Genomic DNA, 16,296 nt, shown 5'->3' on the forward strand with positions numbered 1-16,296 from the left:
CAGATTTGCTGCTCAGGAAAGATTTTTATCCATTTTACTGAATCTTTTGAGGAAATGGTTTAAGTATTCTTTGATTAATGGAAAGTTCAAAAGAACATCATTATTTGAAATAGAAATATTTTGTAATATGTCTCACTTCTGATTAATTGTAAGGTTTTAATTTCTTTAAAAAAAAAATCACAACACAATTCACAATAAATGTAATTTATTACATTTATTTGTATTTATTCATTTATTATCTAGCAAAAAGGACAAAACAGTTAGTTTGGATGTTTATTGGTATGACACACATACTGGAATAAAACAATGATTTTACAATAACAGAGGCTACAGAATCTGTAAACTGCAATCATGAAAGAAATGCATGCTCAGACCAGACAATAAGCACAAAGTTCTTACACAAGACCTTTCTAACAGGCAAGTGAATATAATGACACCTATTTTCAATCCTGTCTTGTGCCAAAACATTAAATGTTTCAAGCTGGTGCTTTACTTTTTTATGAAAAAAACTTTACCCAAAAACTGTAATTATTAATTAGCACCTGACTTGCCTAAAACAATGCTAATTTTAATGAAACAACATATCACTGAAATTAATTTTGCTGGTCTCAGAACTAGGACAAAAAGTGATAGAATTGACAAAATGCAAATCTCTGTAACCTCTGCGATTCATTCAACTGCACTTTAAAATCATCTTCACATAGACAAGTTCAATTCTCCAAAATTAAGAAATAAAATTGTGCGTGTTTTTTGGGAGAATAGGGTCTATGGAGGTATGGCAGCCTAATCAAGCTTTACAGAATGAGTGTTCACAACCCCAGCAGGGCTTCATACTCCATGTGTTCAGAACAACTCAGTGCTGGGTCCATTTGATGCTTTTAAGGTCAATACCTTCCTGAACCATTTCCCATAATGGACTAAGAGACAAAGACAGACAAAAAAGAGGAGAAGAAGAAAAAAAACAAAAAAACATGAACAATCCTAATTTCCCCACAAAATATTTTGTTCACAGGGATTTTAATCAATGATTTTTTACATTGGAAAAAAAAAAGGATTTGTAAAATTGTACAACATTCTAAACATCAAACAAATAAAACATTACATAACAGTATTTATTTTATCAGACAAATCAAGCATGAACAGCTCACCTCATCTCCCTCAGCCGTTTGACCTGCTGAATACACTTCTCCACTGTATAGTCCACTTCCTCCTCTGTGGTAAATCTGCCAATTCCAAACTTACAAAAAAGAAAAAAATGTGCATCAGAATCAGATCACCTCATTACAGTTTGTGTGGTCTTGGTTCAAGCAAGAAATGTATGTATTCAACAATAGCTGCTACTATTTATGTACTACCAATAGCAGCTCGCATTAAATTCAAGGCATTAATGTTTGCATACAAAACCATCACTGGCTCTGCACCCCTTTACCTAAATTCAATACTTCAGAATTATGTACCCTCTAGAAGCTTGTGTTCTGCAAATGAAGGTCACTTTATTGTGCTAAACTAAAGAGGCACAAAATCACTTTCACAGACTTTTAAATTAAATGTTCCCTCCTGGTGGAATGACCTGCACAACTCAATCCCAGCAGCTGAGTCCTTAGCCATCTTCAAGAATCGGCTAAAAACATATCTCTTCCATCTTTATTTGACCCTCTAACTTTAGCACTCTATATTTTAATTTTATTCTTTAAAAAAAAAAAAACTTTTCTCTTTTAGACTTGCATTCATTTACTAAATGCTTGTTTTCTTAAAAAAAAAAAAAAAAACTAGCTTTTCTAATCTTTTTATATTCTATTTGTTTTCTTTTTGTGTATTATACAATTAACAAAAGCAAAAAAGGCCTCTAACACTAGCTTGCTCTATTCTTTTTCTTTTCTGTTTTCTTTTGATTTACTATATAATAAAAAAATAAATAAAAACACCTTGCTACGTGCTGCGTTAAGCTAACTGAGACTTGTTAGCACTTGCATATTATTGCTCTTTTGTTTATTTTGATTGCTTCCATTGTCCTCATTTGTAAGTCACTTTGGATAAAAGTGTCTGCTAAATGACTAAATGTAAATGTGTATTAAGAGTTAAGATAAAATCTGAACACAGATTATGTAACAAAAGCATAGAGAGAAAGAAACAAGGCGTGTTGAGCATGACCTGGGGAAGGAAAAAAACAACGTTTACAATGATATTATATAAACTCTACGAACCGAATAGATGAGTGTGCCAAGTCCTCATCTGCCCCTATTGCTCTAAGGACATACGAGGGCTCCAAGGAAGCAGATGTGCAGGCGCTGCAACAAGAACAATGTTACGTCAGTATTATTTATGTACCATTATAGTTTCTATCAATATTTTGAATCACCTTTTATTTTGATATTTGTAGTTCTCATTTTAATTAAATTTTTAGTAATTTTGTCATTCCTACTTTTATTTTACTTATTTATATATTTATATATAAACCAGCTTTGTAATGTAAATGTAATGTAAAAATATCAGTAGTATAGCTGTAGTCTTTCTCCATGTTTTATCTACTCAAAAATGGTAAACCCTGGTAAGATATTTTTAAACTACTGACCTTCCAGATGAAAGTGCAACATCTTTTAACGCCATCAACAGACTCTCCCCCTCAACATAGGCAAATGATAAATTGACACATCCTGCAGGAGGAAAGTGTTTTTAAATTACAAACTCAAGTCAACTTGGAACCTTTAAGAAAAAGAGACAATTAGCTAGTTTAATCTTACCCGGGTACCTCTGATCTGGGTCTCCATTCATCACAACATCAGGAATCTCTGACATGATCTTCTGCACGAGGCGATTTGCAAGCGATGTCACACGCTTGTGATCGTACTGAAAATAAACAGGAAGTGAAACCCGCATATAAGCAAACTTGGACTAGCAGTAGAAAGTTTAACTCTATCTCTGAAGGCTCTACCTCTAACTCTTGCTGGGCAATATCACAGGCGGCTCCGAGGCCTACGGCTAGAGGTGTGGGCACGGTCCCTGAACGTAGACCCCTTTCCTGTCCCCCTCCGTTCTGCAAAGGCTCAATACGAACTCTGGGTCTCCTCCTCACGTACAAAGCCCCAACTCCTAATAAACACAACCACTCATTAATATATGTTGGATAATGTAACCATTGTGTATTTAAATGTACAATAAACTACCTTTGGGCCCATAGATCTTATGGCCGCTGATGGACATCAGATCCACTTTCCAATCATTGACATTAATGGGGATCTTTCCAACAGCCTGAGCAGCATCAGTGTGGAAAAACACATTTCTGGACCTACATAGATGACCTGAAATCAAAAACATTGTTGATATAGAAGACATGAAGACTGACAGGTATATGTTTAGAGCATTAAATTAATAAAAAGAGTTACCTATTTCTTTGATTGGCTGTTTGACACCAATCTCATTGTTGACAGTCATTATGGACACCAAACTGGTATATGGACGGATCGTTTCCTGTAATTGCTGAGAACGCAAAATATAAGAAAAAAGATACATATATGAAATATGAAAAAATTATTATTTTTATTTTTATTTTGTATGTGCCAAAATTAGCTACCAGCAGGATTGCAATCAGTGTTGGGAAGGTTACTTCAGAAATGTAATTACAATTACAAGTTACCCTATTTGATATGTAATAATCTACCAATGCCTTGGAAAAAATAAAGCATATACATAAAACCAAATGGGAAATAACACCGTAATCAATTAAGCATGTGTCCTATTCTGTTTCTTAAAATTCTGAAACACTGGCATTTCTATTTTAGTCTATTTGCAGTCAAGTCAGTTTGGGAAAGAAATCAATTAAATCTGTGTTTGTGTGTGTGTGTGTGTGTGTGTGTGTATTCAGATGTAACCCCATAATTACATAACTCAGTTACATATAACTAGTTACTCTCTAACACTGATTGCAATCTACCTAAGCATCCATAAAATTATATTACTTCATCCAGTTGAGTTAGTTTGATGCAGGACTACCAATTTGTCAAATAAGGGAGTTGAGTGTATAAAACTTGTTTAGTAATATTGTCATTTTTGCTATTCTGATTGGTGCTGTAGTTGGCTCGTAAAATTTGACGTTTCCCCTTTAAGAAAGCTTACCTTCAAATCAATCAGTCCATTATTTTTCACAGGTAAATATGTTACTTCAAAACCCTCTGCCTCCAGAATTCGGCAGGAGTCCAGCACACACTTGTGCTCAGTCTGGGTGGTGATGATGTGGTTTTTCTTAGCCTTATAAAACCGAGCCACCCCCTTTAAAAAAGAAAAAAGACAAGACATAAAAGAACAACCAACAGATATTTAGTTACTTGCAGAGCATATTATATTAACGTCACATATTCGTTTATTTTAGAATATGCCTAGCCATTTGTGTCCCTGCGTTTCACTTCCTCCTAATCTTGCCTCACAGTAATGACATACTTACTTTGATTGACATATTGTTGGACTCAGTCGCACCACTGGTGAACACAATCTCCCTCGGGTCAGCACCAATAAGATCTGCTACTTGCTGAAGAGGAAATAAACATTTGTGCTATCAAAAACAGTGCATTTTTGATTTAACCAAAATATTATGCTTCAGTACTCATAAATGCAACTCTCAGCTATCTGAGAAGAATGCTAATAATTCAGAGAATGTTCTTGCTTCTCTTATAAAAACACGCAAGGCAGAATAAAGACTAACTTTTCTGGCTTTTTCCATTGCGGTCTCGCTCTCCCATCCATAAGCGTGAGTCCTGGAATGTGGGTTCCCGTAGTAATTGACTTGAAAGGGAAGCATGGCATCCAAAACCCTTGGGTCCTGGAACATTTTACAATGAAAACAATGGCATGTAAAAAGGAGTCTGATTAGTTACTTTATCTACATGGCAGGAGTTAAATTAGGATGACTACAGCAGATGGGTACCATGGGTGTGGTGGCCTGAAAGTCCATATACAGTGGTCTCAGTTCATCCTTTTCTAGTTCCCTACTCTTGATCAACTCTGTTGAAAAAGACAGGCATGTTCATCAACATCAAAGGACACAGTGACTGGAATAAATAAAGCCATATTAGAAAGTATTTGCACGCCAGCTTGCTAATACCTCTATTAGCACAGCCTTGTAGAGTATTAGATTAGAGAATTAGATTTACTTATACTGTACCTTTCTGCTTCTGCACAGTGTTAACAGCGCTTTGAGCGAAGCTCAGTCGACGGCTGCAGATCCCACACATGGAGACCAGAAGTTTTCTTGATAGAGTCCTGTTCATCATGTTAATGCATTTACAGTCTTCTCAGCATAAACAATGACAGAAATAATGAAAATAGCTTCTTATAAAGCCCTCGTCAACCAAAAGATAAACAAATGTATTAATCGGGCAACTTTAGAGGCGACGACATGCCCACTATCTTCAAAGAACAGTTTGTCATCAGCCCTCGAAACACACTCCAATGCTTACACAAGAAGCCCACAGAGCTGGGGCGGGACGACTGTTATTTTAACTCTCATTGGTTATCTGAGTCACTTGTGGGCGGGTTTTTGTGACGTTTACGGAGTTTATTGGTTGAAACCTAAACCTTGCATGTCTTTTTTTTTTTTTTACCGGAAATTGTGAATATGAACCAATACAATGCTGTTCTAACCAACTGGTTCGTTCATCTGTCCTTGGAAATATAAATATCCAGTCCATTTTGCGAATATCAACAGCGTTTAATGAAAGACGTCTTGTTTGTCTTTAGTTTATATTATGTTCCCACAAGTAGTGATCGGAAATCCAAATCATTTCCGAGAATCGGTTCTTTTGAACAGATGGTTTAAAAGAACTGATTCGGTGGTTGTTTGTTTCGTTACGTAATTACGTCATGTTCTAATATGATCAAACGAAGCTACGTCGTTACGAAGAATCATAATTATTTTTTTTTTTAAATTATTAAAAACATAATCGTTGCATAAAAACCGAGCTTATGCCAAAACAGATGAAAATTCACAATTTTACAAAAAACGACTTCTTAATGTATTAATATTTCAGTGTATCGTTGTCATAATGATGACGTTTTTGTCCTAATCTTGACTTTTTATGTTAGAATTATGACATTTGTGTTTGTTAGGTTTCGGCTTTCTTAAGTTTTACTTTTCTAATAAAGTTACTGAAATAAATTTTCGTTCTGCCACGAGCAGCAGAAAGACAGCACAAGGTAGGCGCGCTTCCGCGCAAGAATATAAATAGATTGGACTTTGTACTTTCTTATTCCTTGAAAATTATTTTAAAACAACGTGTGACAATGAGGAAGCAGATTTGTGAAATATAAAACGTCTGGAAAAGTACGTTTACAATATTCACATCGGCTTTTACAGGTATACAATTCCATTTATATCTAGTATTTATTGAACATGAATCATTTGGTGTCTAGAGAGCCTTTAGTAACATTTAATCATTTTGTTTTTCCCACTATACAGTATGGCTGAACTTTACTTAGTTATATGTTTATGTATAGGCCTACTTTCTTAGCACAGTAAATCTTGATTGCTTACTTTGGTTTGATTGTTTGTTTGCTTTTATTTAACCAAACACATTTACAGGTTCAGAATCCACCAGAACTTTTCTTGGCATAAATGTCTCCAACTTCAGTGCACCACTTTAGACATCAGTGTTTATTACAGCGATGGGTAACAGCAGTGCAGGGATATTTGACTCTACAATCTACAATCTGCACAAATCCACCAATGATTCAAAACCCCAGAAGAAAATACCATGCCAAAGCAAAAGAGATGTCTCTAACACAAATAAACCATGTTTTGAAGGCTAATGAATATAGTTTAAAATCAAATGGCTATGATGGACGGTATAACGGGTCAGTAAAAGGGTTTGATAGTAATATCCTACCATCAAACTCCCCATGTGAAGACAGACGGAGTGCTGCAACGTGTCTACAGAGCCGAAGCATGCTGTTTGGAGTGTTTGATGGCCATGCAGGTTCTGCTTGTGTACAAGCAGTTAGTGAACGCCTCTTTTACTACATAGCCATGTCTCTATTTCCACTGAAGACTTTAACTGAGATAGAGGAGGCTGTGGAAAGTGAACGGCCTGTACTTCCGGTGCTACAATGGCACAAGCACCCCAACGACTATGTTAGCACAGATGCTGGCAAACTATACTTCAATAGCCTGAGGGCATACTGGCAGGAGATGATAGAACTGCATGAGGATGATGACAGTGATGTACAAACAGCTTTAAGAAACGCTTTCAAGAGACTGGATAATGATATTTCCTTGGAGGCCCAGGTGGACTTTGGGGTTCCTTTTGCTCATTTCACACCTCTCAGAGTGGCTCTGTCTGGATGCACAGCTTGTGTGGCTCACGTGGACCGAGAAGATCTTCATGTGGCCAATCTGGGTGACAGCAGAGCAGTGCTCGGGGTACAAGGGGATGATGGGAGGTGGTCAGCTGTCACTGTTACCAATGACCACAATGCTCACAACCAAGACGAGATGCAACGGGTTCTTTCAGAGCATTCTTCTTCTGAGCGGAAGACAGTGGTGAGACATGGCAGGTTATTGGTCCTGTTGATTCCTTTCAGGGCTTTTGGAGACATTAAGTTTAAGTGGAGCGGTGAGCTTTTGAACCGCATCTACGAGGCACGTCCAGAGCTGCTGATCGGGAACGAAAATGCAAAAATGCTGCTACCGAACTACCACACACCACCTTACCTCATAGCAGATCCAGAAATTACATATCACAAATTGCGACCACAGGACAAATTCTTGATTCTAGCTACTGATGGTCTCTGGGAACTGATGCACAGGCAGACTGTGGTGCAGGTCTTGGGGGAACATCTGTCTGACATGCAGTGGAAGAAGCCAGTTTCTGGACTGTGTTTTACAGTGGGACAGATTCATAGACTGCTGCAAGAGAGGAAGAGTAGAGCTTTTTCTGCTCTGGAGGATGAGAACAGTGCTACTCATCTGATCCGTCACGCTCTGGGTAGCGATGGCAGCGGCTCCGTTGAACCCAAGCGCTTATCAAAAATGCTCAGTCTGCCACAGGATTTGGCAAGGATGTACAGAGATGACATAACAATTATAGTCATCCACTTTAATAGTTAACCTACTTCACACTTTACTTTTTTAAATAATTTAATTTAATAATAATTTGCTTTTAAATTTTACACATTAAATAATGATTGTTAATATGTAAGGGCTGCCTGGAACGTATCCTGTCAGGTAATATGAAAAATAGAGACATTTATTAAAGAAGATACAAAATACAAAAAAACTTTGTACATGGGATAATGACGACTCAATCCCCTTCAAAGGTGATTTCAGTTTTGAGAAAAACAAGTCACAAGGCACCAAATCTGGGCTTCAGGGGAGGGGTGTTGGGTAATTTGATGTTTTGCCAAAAAAACTTTGTACAAGATGTGACACATGGGCAGGTGCATTGTCGTCACCAGTTGCCCATAGCTGCAGTCTTTATCATCCTATTGCAACTCTCATTTCATATTATTCATAATATATGGCTGGATACTTTCTGGACACCCCTTTTTTCAGTTAAATTTATACTCATTAACATTAACCAACAAATATAGCAGCAAACAGCAAACAGCAAAAAAAAAAAAAAAAAAAAAAAAACACAAATCTCTCTTTTGCTGTTTTTTAAAACAGGAATTCACAGTTCAAATGAAATGAGGATTTTTTTTGTTATCTTGGCTTTATTTGAAATGAACTTTCATCAAGGACTTTACAAAAATCAAAATCAAATCTTGATTCGAAAAACAAGATGTTTCTTAACCTTATGGTCTCTAAATGAACAAAAGATTTGTCAGCCATTTAGTTCCCACAGCTCATAGAGCTAAAAAGTTGAATATATTCATGTCTGATCAATATTGCAGTTTAAATCCAAGCCATTTATATTGTGTATCTGTCAATATTGTACACTTCCTCGAGTGAGAAACATGCCAATCAGATCTATCACAAAGACAATATATGTTGAAGGGGAAAAAAATTATGTACGAACAATAAAAGATCAAGAAGCAAAATTCAATAAGTAGGCTGTACATAAGAAACATCTTTTACACCACTGAACTTCTCTCAAAGTCCATGACCTTTAAGGACACTATGCAAGTGAAACGTTTAACCTTACTGGTTTTGTAACCAACATAAAAGGAAACAAAACAACTGAGCCACAGCTTGCAGAACTGTTATTATTTGTCCAAAGTTAAAAAGAGCAAGGCTGAAAAGGTTGAGTCTTCCAGGGGTGACTGATCACCGGCGACTGGGCATAAGAAGCTGTGTTGCCTGCACTGACTCTGGGAAAAGGTTGTGGTATGTAGGAAGAGGAACATAAGCTGCTGTGATCATTTTACCTAGAAAATAAAATTTAATGTGAGATGATTTAGGCCATAATACATATGCTTCCCGACACAACACATATTGCTTTAGAATTTAGACAGACAATCCTCAAATCAAGATGTAAAGAATTTAGATTTACCTCCAAACCAACGTCCATGTAATGCACTGACTGCAGCCATAGCAGCAGGAATGCTGGGACACTTCACGTAGACATTACCCTGAAAAGAATGATAAAGTAAATATTGGATAATATATATAAAGCTCCATATACATTATTAGTATAATAATTAATGATAACGTTTAAGGGAAGAAACATACTTCAGCAGATTTCTTGTCCACGTATATGTGTATGACTCCACCGTGTTTGTTGCACTCTTCAATGACATCATCCTGAATCTCAACTTCCCAACCAGGATCATTTTCTCTGTAAGAAAGCAATGCAGTTCAGGCAAAAATGCTCTTTAACAGTACTTTCTCTTTATACCTGTAATTTTGCTAACTCCTGCTACTTACGAGTTTGGATTGAACATGTTAGACAGTTGGAAACAGTGTGTTGCAATTGGTTGTGATGGTAAATTCAAAGCTTGGTTTGTGGGCACATTGATGTTAAAACTCAATCCAGGGTTCATAGCAGCTGAAAGAAAAGAAATGGATGTTAATTTAAAACCCCATAGGCCTTATTAAAGGCATATCTACTGAACCCAAAAGTCAAGGAACTGACCCGTAGCTGCAGCCATGGCTACCATGGAGCCACTCATCTGAAGGGCCTGTTGAGCAGCAGGTGGGATCTGGAGACCAGTACCTAACAGACAAAGAAAAAAAAAAGATTTTTAATCCCTGTAAAAATTCTCACAAGACATTATTCACTTCATAACAGTTTGAAAATTACACAGCAGATCAAAGAGTACATCCTTACCCTCGGCCAGTCTGGCCATCAGCTGAAGTCTACCAGTCGTTCCCAGATCAATGCCGGTCCTTTCCAGCTCATCATTGTCCAGGAAGGAGCTGGCGGTTGAGGCATCAGTGCGCTCTGTCACATGTCCCACTTTCATTGGTCTGCCAGCCAACTCAAAGCCATTAAGCTGTTCCAGAGCCTTCTTAGCACATTCAGCATCAGCAAACTGTAGGGAAAGAGTAGTGGTTATACTAATCGTAGTTGATCTGTGATCCGTATGGACCAAACCCCATGGTTCAACATGCACATGATCTGTGGAATAGATCCATAGAGTACCATAGAGTATAAGTTTATCATTTTTTCGTATTTACACAAGCAAATTTAACAATTCCAGAGAGAAAAGGCAAAAGGGAACTCGATTCGTTACTTGCGCACTGTTCTCTATGCGCACAGCCTCACACACATGAAGCGCGCACACATTTCAGACAGTGCGTGAACACTGAACTGAAACCATAGACTGTATAAAAACATGGACATAGTGTCTGTGACGTCACCCGTAGATTTCCGAAGAGCATTTTTAAAGGCAGGAGCCAGTTGCTGAAACCACGCCCACCTAGCTCGACAGTGGTGACAGCAGCAGTGGCCAGACCCTTAATTATGCAAAACTTTAAGACTTAATATAATTAAATGGAAGAGTTATAAAAAAAAAATTCACCCCCTCACAGTTGTATTGAGGGGCAAAATTAGCTATATATAGCCCAAAACCACTTGAGAAAGAAATCAAATGTGATATGTATCATTATATCGGATCCGTGCATCAGATCTTAAAGGGACAGCGGCCTATAAATACTGCTGCTGTCATTAATGATCATCAAACACCAAAACAGCTGTGATAAAAATCTATTTATCTATGCTTGTAATTTGTGTATTTGTTCTTATTTTTACTGGCTGTTCTCTAGTCTCTTTAATCATGTTAAAACTTTTTTAGTTAATCTAGTAGTATTTGCTGTGGTATCAAAGTACTACTTTGATACTTAAAGTAATAAATGGAAAGCAAGTTTAATTGGAAATGTTCTTTTCTTGCTGATCCTAAAAATGATCCAATCCGTGGGTCAAAAACCATAATGTGATCCGAACCATGAGATTTGTGTTCCGTTGAACCACTAAGAAAGAGGAAAGCTAATAAGCTCTTGAGAAGATGAATAACTGCTTCTGGAGCTTGACACCAACTACTTGTCTTGTAATGTCAGAAATTCTGCACCAAATCAACTCGACCACACAACTTACTGTGATAAAGCCATATCCTTTTGATCGTCCTGTTTCACTGTCCATCATCAGTTGAATACTATCAATCTGTGTGAAAAAGGAAACATCAACATGAATAAAAACAAAATCATAACATGAAGTGAGAAAAAAAAAAAAAAAATACATGACACTATTTACCCTTCCAAACGGCTCAAAGATGCCTCTGAGCATGTCTTCTGTGATGTTAAAATGCAATGAGCCAACATATAGTCTCATAGGTCCAGAACTGCCCTTCTGTAAGTTGTTGGCCAACGCAGCTGCTCTGTTCTTCTCAGCCTGGTCAAACACACAATTTACGATTAGATGATAACGTTGACAAGCAAAAATTTTGCAAATGTCTCATATTCAGAGTGACAATGTTACCTGTGAAGCCTGAACAATGATTGGTACTCCGAGAAGTCTTTGACCAGAAAGGCCAATTGCTAAAGGTACAGAGGTGGTATCCACAAACTCAATGTATGCAATTCCTTTGGATCTTCTGGAGTTTCTATCAGAGATGATTCTCACATCTCGCACCTTTACAGAAGAACAATAGGAATTAGAGGTGTCAATCTAAATCCAAAGCAGAATAGGCTACCAACGTAGAACTGTAGATGCTCAAACACTGACTTTTCCCACTGCAGAGAAGAATTCTTCCAGGTCTCGTGGTCGGATTCTTGCTGCCAGCTGCATGCAGAACACTGTGCGTGCATCTCTTTCTTCGGGGGTGAGATTATCAATGGGCTGTCTGTTAGCAAAAGACAAAAACAAGCAATGAATTACTATAATCAGCAAATAATTTAGTTGAGGGAAACGTAATTACCAAGGCTGAAATAAACTTACCTTATAGGGCTTTTGTCTTTCTTGAAAGGACTGCAGCTTCTAGACCTTCTACGGCTGAGAGAATTTCTATGATTACTTGTGGAAAGACTTTCCATGTCTGAGCCATACACAGAACAAGCAACTACCCACACACAACAAAAATAATATCATAGAAACCTTAGTTTGATGGCAGGTGGTGGGCCAGTCTTCCCCCTGGGACCACCGTTAAATTTCAGGCCAGAACTGTGATTTAAAAACAAGGTTTTCAAGGTTTTTAATCTCAGTAGCTACGACTACTCACTCTACTACTAACTCCAAATATATACTGAAAGCTTCAACGGGGAACACAAGGGTAATTGTTGTACACATTACAACAAATTCCTTGTTTTAGGGGAAATCTACTCATCTCCTCTGCTGATTCAAAACAGACATGTAAATTGGGATGGCAGCTAAACTCCTCCGCATACTTAGTATTCTCTGGAAGACATTTTCTCACTCATCAGGAGCACTGTTGGAACCTTTTACTTCAGGTTAACATGCTCACTATGGTAAAGAGCGGTGTTTCTCCGAACTGTGTGGACACTTGACATGAAGATTAAAACCCAAAGCCAAAGATGGCTACGTACAATGGAGCTCTGTAGCGACCACCACGCTCCCTGCTCTTGGAACGGCTGCGGCGTCTCTCCCTGCTGCGGCTGCGCTTCCGATCTTTGCTGCGGCTCCTCCTGCGGTCGTGACTCTTCTTGCGATCATGACTCCTGCTTCTCTTCCTTTCCCGACTGCGGCTTCTGCTGCGACTTTTGCTCTTCTTTTTTTGCGATTCAAAAAAATTCAAGCTTAGTAAGTGAAACATTAATGAAGAGTTTTGTAAGATATAAAATTAATTAAAAGGGTTAAACAAAACGTACTTCTTACTCCGCTCCTCGTGGCCATTGGTACTTAAGGACTTGTTGTCATCCTAAGCAGGGTCGATAGAAGACAGCATGAGGAGGACGGCGAAACATTTCAAGTCGTAAGGATAAAGAAGGGATGGGAACAAAAGAGAATATGATATGATCATTAAATAGGAGTTCATTACAGGGTTTGAGTGGGAGGACGAAAAATACAAGGGGAACCTTTAGAAAGAAACCAACCACATGGCTGCCAATGTCATTCTTCCTTACTAGTGCTTGCATTACTTGTGTAAGACGGCCAAAAATTCAAGTGCTAGTGCTATGCTGGGTATGTAAAATTGCATTGCTTTTTTAGACACTTCATTCATTCATTCATTAAGCAGCCCAACATGTTCAGTACCAAGGCTATCTGAGCCTAAGACCCAAAGTGGCAACGCTAGCAGCCAGCCACTAAACGAGCTCCAGTGGTGGATGCCATTCCAGTGATCTTCACCCCATTTGCCTTCGTGGATTGAAAGAGCTCGATGCCACCTCAGTCACACATCTCGCCCTGAAGCAAACAGGGATTCACACGGCTTAGTAATAGCGACTCCCACAGACCATCTAAAGTTGAGTTGTTCTTTTGCAGTTGTTAAAAGGCTACATTGTTTATAAGGTAAATATATCTTACGGTGAACGTTATGACATTATATGCTGAGCTCCATCATTTCCAGTTTATAAAACCGCAGAATAACCATTTATAAATACTTTTAAATGTCAGCAGCATGCATAAATACTTTTTTCACCAAAAGAGATGACATTTACAGTATATTCATTTCAGATTATTTTCAAAGTGACGAATGGAGAATAAAGAGACTCTGTGGATTTTCTTGTGTTTGTCAACTCCAGGATTTCTGCACTGGGGACATTTTAAGTGGTTTCCTGCCATATATTTATACTATAAAGCATGCAATCTAGTTCTAGTTATTTAGAAAGTAAACTTCCTGATGATAAAAATATGAAGCTAAGAATACCATGCATACAATAACATGAATACAGTCTCCACAGAGTTTATACCAGCTCTTATGTGCACCCACTGCATTTATTCTGGCGGTACCTATGTATACTTTTGCCTATGTATTTCAACCAAGGGTACCACAGTACATCAATATATTGGGCAATTACTACCTTCATTTTTTTGACAGTTCACACTGGAATTCATGGGAGTAGAGGTGAGATATAGGCAAGTCTACAAAAAGAGATAGATGGGCAATTTATTCATTGAAACCACTATGACAGAAACATTCAAGTTATTGATCTGACAATAAAGACTTAGAGAAAACACGACTGGTTAGCAGTTTCAAATGAAAGCTATACAGATTCCTGACCGAGTTCATTATTTTGCATAAACACCCACCTTTTTATATGGAGCTTCCAGCATTGCTTCAATGTCCAAATCATCGGCCATGTTGTTGTTGTTGATCTGCAGACGAGGAAAGCGGTTTAATCTAAACACAGAAACCATTTGTCTGAACTGTGTCCCAAAATAGCACTCTAAACTCGGACTGTAGAATACATTTCTGACATGCGTAACTGGACGGGGTCATGAAACGCACGTTTAACCACATTAGCTTCCAGGCTAACTGTTTTTCTCACACACTATCGCGAACCATCTTTTTATAGATCATAGCTCGAACAGCTTTAGACAACATGAACACATAATCACAGACTTATAGGTAGATCTGGATATTATAAATCCACACCTTTCGTATTATCAGCAGAGAATCTTAAAGCTTGCTTTGTTAGCACAATAGCTAACTAGCTAAAATCGCTTCGTCTTTGCAAACTAGCTGAAACAACCCACATTAAACATCCTAAATACAAGAATTTTATATCAATATGATTCTCGTATGATACATAATACATTGATATTGGTCACATTGTTCTTATGAATAGATCCAAACAGTAAGAAGCCATTAGCCTTTCCGCCTTACCTCAGACACTGCGGCCTACAAAGCTTTACAATCCCGACTCCACAAACGAGCGAGCGGTATAACCCGGGTCGACTGTCCACTTCTGCTGCAGCTGCAACCCCAGTAGATTAATTCGAATCCACACAAACCTAAAAAACACAATTGTAATAAGCCAAAACTTGGTCGTTTGAACTAATATTAATCACAAGGCTCGTGTTGCTGTTCCAACCGACAAGCTGACTGGCTGCAAACAGACAATGCGCGTGCACGTACCGTTCTTGTTGCATAAGCGGAAACGCGCGAAACTGTCCACCAGAGGGAACTCGTGTCACACACACACTGACAACGGAAGTGTGACACGCACAATTAACCCACTTTCAAACTTTCTTTTTCATTTTAATCCTCTGGTATTGTTCGTTTACGAGTCACACTCGTGTTTTTCGCTGTCAAAACCGACCAGGAGACTATGATTGTATAATGATTTAATTTTTGTAAATGTAATGCAACATTTCATTTATATAATGTTACGCATAATTTTAGTTCAGCATCAAAATTTAATAAAAAAATGTAACAAAAATGACCAAGACTGCTTGGTCAGAACCTCTTAGTTGAGTCTTGTGGTCCTCTTAATGTTTTAGAGTTTCACTCCATCACTTCACTCATGTGTGCTTTTTTATGTATTAGCCTATGGCTGAAAATAATTTTATTTATTTCACAAGTTCTTAAATCTATATATATATATATATATATATATATATATATATATATATATATATATATATATAGACACACACACACACACACACACACACACACACACACACACACACACATTCACATTCAAACCAAAACTACGCCCTTGTATAGATAGATTGAATAATGTGCTTTTAAGGCACAAATCCACAAGGGAAGTGTGGGGGTACAAAAGAAAAACAAACAATGAGGAGAAAAAGATTAAAAAGATTAAAATCAATGGGGGGAAAAACTGCTGCTCTTTTCCTGTCTCAGTCAGTGTCTCTCAGCTGACTATGTTTTTACACCATACCTCTGAGACCACATAACACTCAAATATACCATGAGAAGCAGGCTTATACAAAGTAAAATACACAT

General features: G+C 37.7%; 3 protein-coding genes across 9 annotated transcripts; 1 reads left to right on the forward strand and 2 right to left on the reverse strand.

Moving 5' to 3' along the window:
- Nucleotides 1-199: 199 nt before the first annotated feature.
- Nucleotides 200-5,474, reverse strand: LOC109061163 (cysteine desulfurase, mitochondrial-like). The gene is made up of 13 exons (XM_042734173.1): nt 5,156-5,474; nt 4,919-4,995; nt 4,697-4,813; nt 4,439-4,522; nt 4,114-4,266; nt 3,384-3,477; nt 3,165-3,299; nt 2,933-3,090; nt 2,742-2,847; nt 2,573-2,654; nt 2,204-2,288; nt 1,149-1,237; nt 200-917 (listed from the first exon to the last, which is right to left on the reverse strand). Exons 1-13 carry the CDS (start codon nt 5,262-5,264, stop codon nt 854-856), a joined length of 1,353 nt encoding a protein of 450 aa, XP_042590107.1. The 5' UTR covers nt 5,265-5,474; the 3' UTR covers nt 200-853.
- Nucleotides 5,475-5,836: 362 nt separating this feature from the next.
- On the forward strand, nt 5,837-8,591 carry si:ch211-15p9.2 (uncharacterized protein LOC562650 homolog). The gene is made up of 2 exons (XM_019112491.2): nt 5,837-6,346; nt 6,572-8,591. The coding sequence occupies exon 2, from the start codon at nt 6,605-6,607 to the stop codon at nt 8,093-8,095; it is 1,491 nt and encodes a 496-aa protein (XP_018968036.2). The 5' UTR covers nt 5,837-6,346; nt 6,572-6,604; the 3' UTR covers nt 8,096-8,591.
- An 89-nt stretch (nt 8,592-8,680) lies between these two features.
- On the reverse strand, nt 8,681-15,458 carry rbm39a (RNA binding motif protein 39a). Of its 7 annotated transcripts, none has more exons than XM_042734168.1 (17): nt 15,208-15,458; nt 14,631-14,696; nt 14,402-14,462; nt 13,249-13,299; nt 12,968-13,155; nt 12,519-12,584; nt 12,363-12,416; nt 12,150-12,267; nt 11,904-12,056; nt 11,679-11,816; nt 11,523-11,588; nt 10,257-10,461; nt 10,062-10,142; nt 9,854-9,974; nt 9,659-9,764; nt 9,480-9,558; nt 8,681-9,354 (listed from the first exon to the last, which is right to left on the reverse strand). In XM_042734168.1, exons 3-17 carry the CDS (start codon nt 14,405-14,407, stop codon nt 9,254-9,256), a joined length of 1,533 nt encoding a protein of 510 aa, XP_042590102.1. In that variant the 5' UTR covers nt 14,408-14,462; nt 14,631-14,696; nt 15,208-15,458; the 3' UTR covers nt 8,681-9,253. The 7 variants fall into 7 exon arrangements, with proteins under 7 accessions (XP_042590102.1, XP_042590103.1, XP_042590100.1 ...); XM_042734169.1 differs by having other exon boundaries at nt 14,631-14,721; XM_042734166.1 differs by lacking the exon at nt 14,402-14,462.
- Between the last annotated feature and the right edge of the window lie 838 nt (nt 15,459-16,296).

This window comes from Cyprinus carpio, chromosome B11 (assembly GCF_018340385.1).
Source record: "Cyprinus carpio isolate SPL01 chromosome B11, ASM1834038v1, whole genome shotgun sequence".
Classification (NCBI taxonomy): Eukaryota; Metazoa; Chordata; class Actinopteri; order Cypriniformes; family Cyprinidae; genus Cyprinus; species Cyprinus carpio.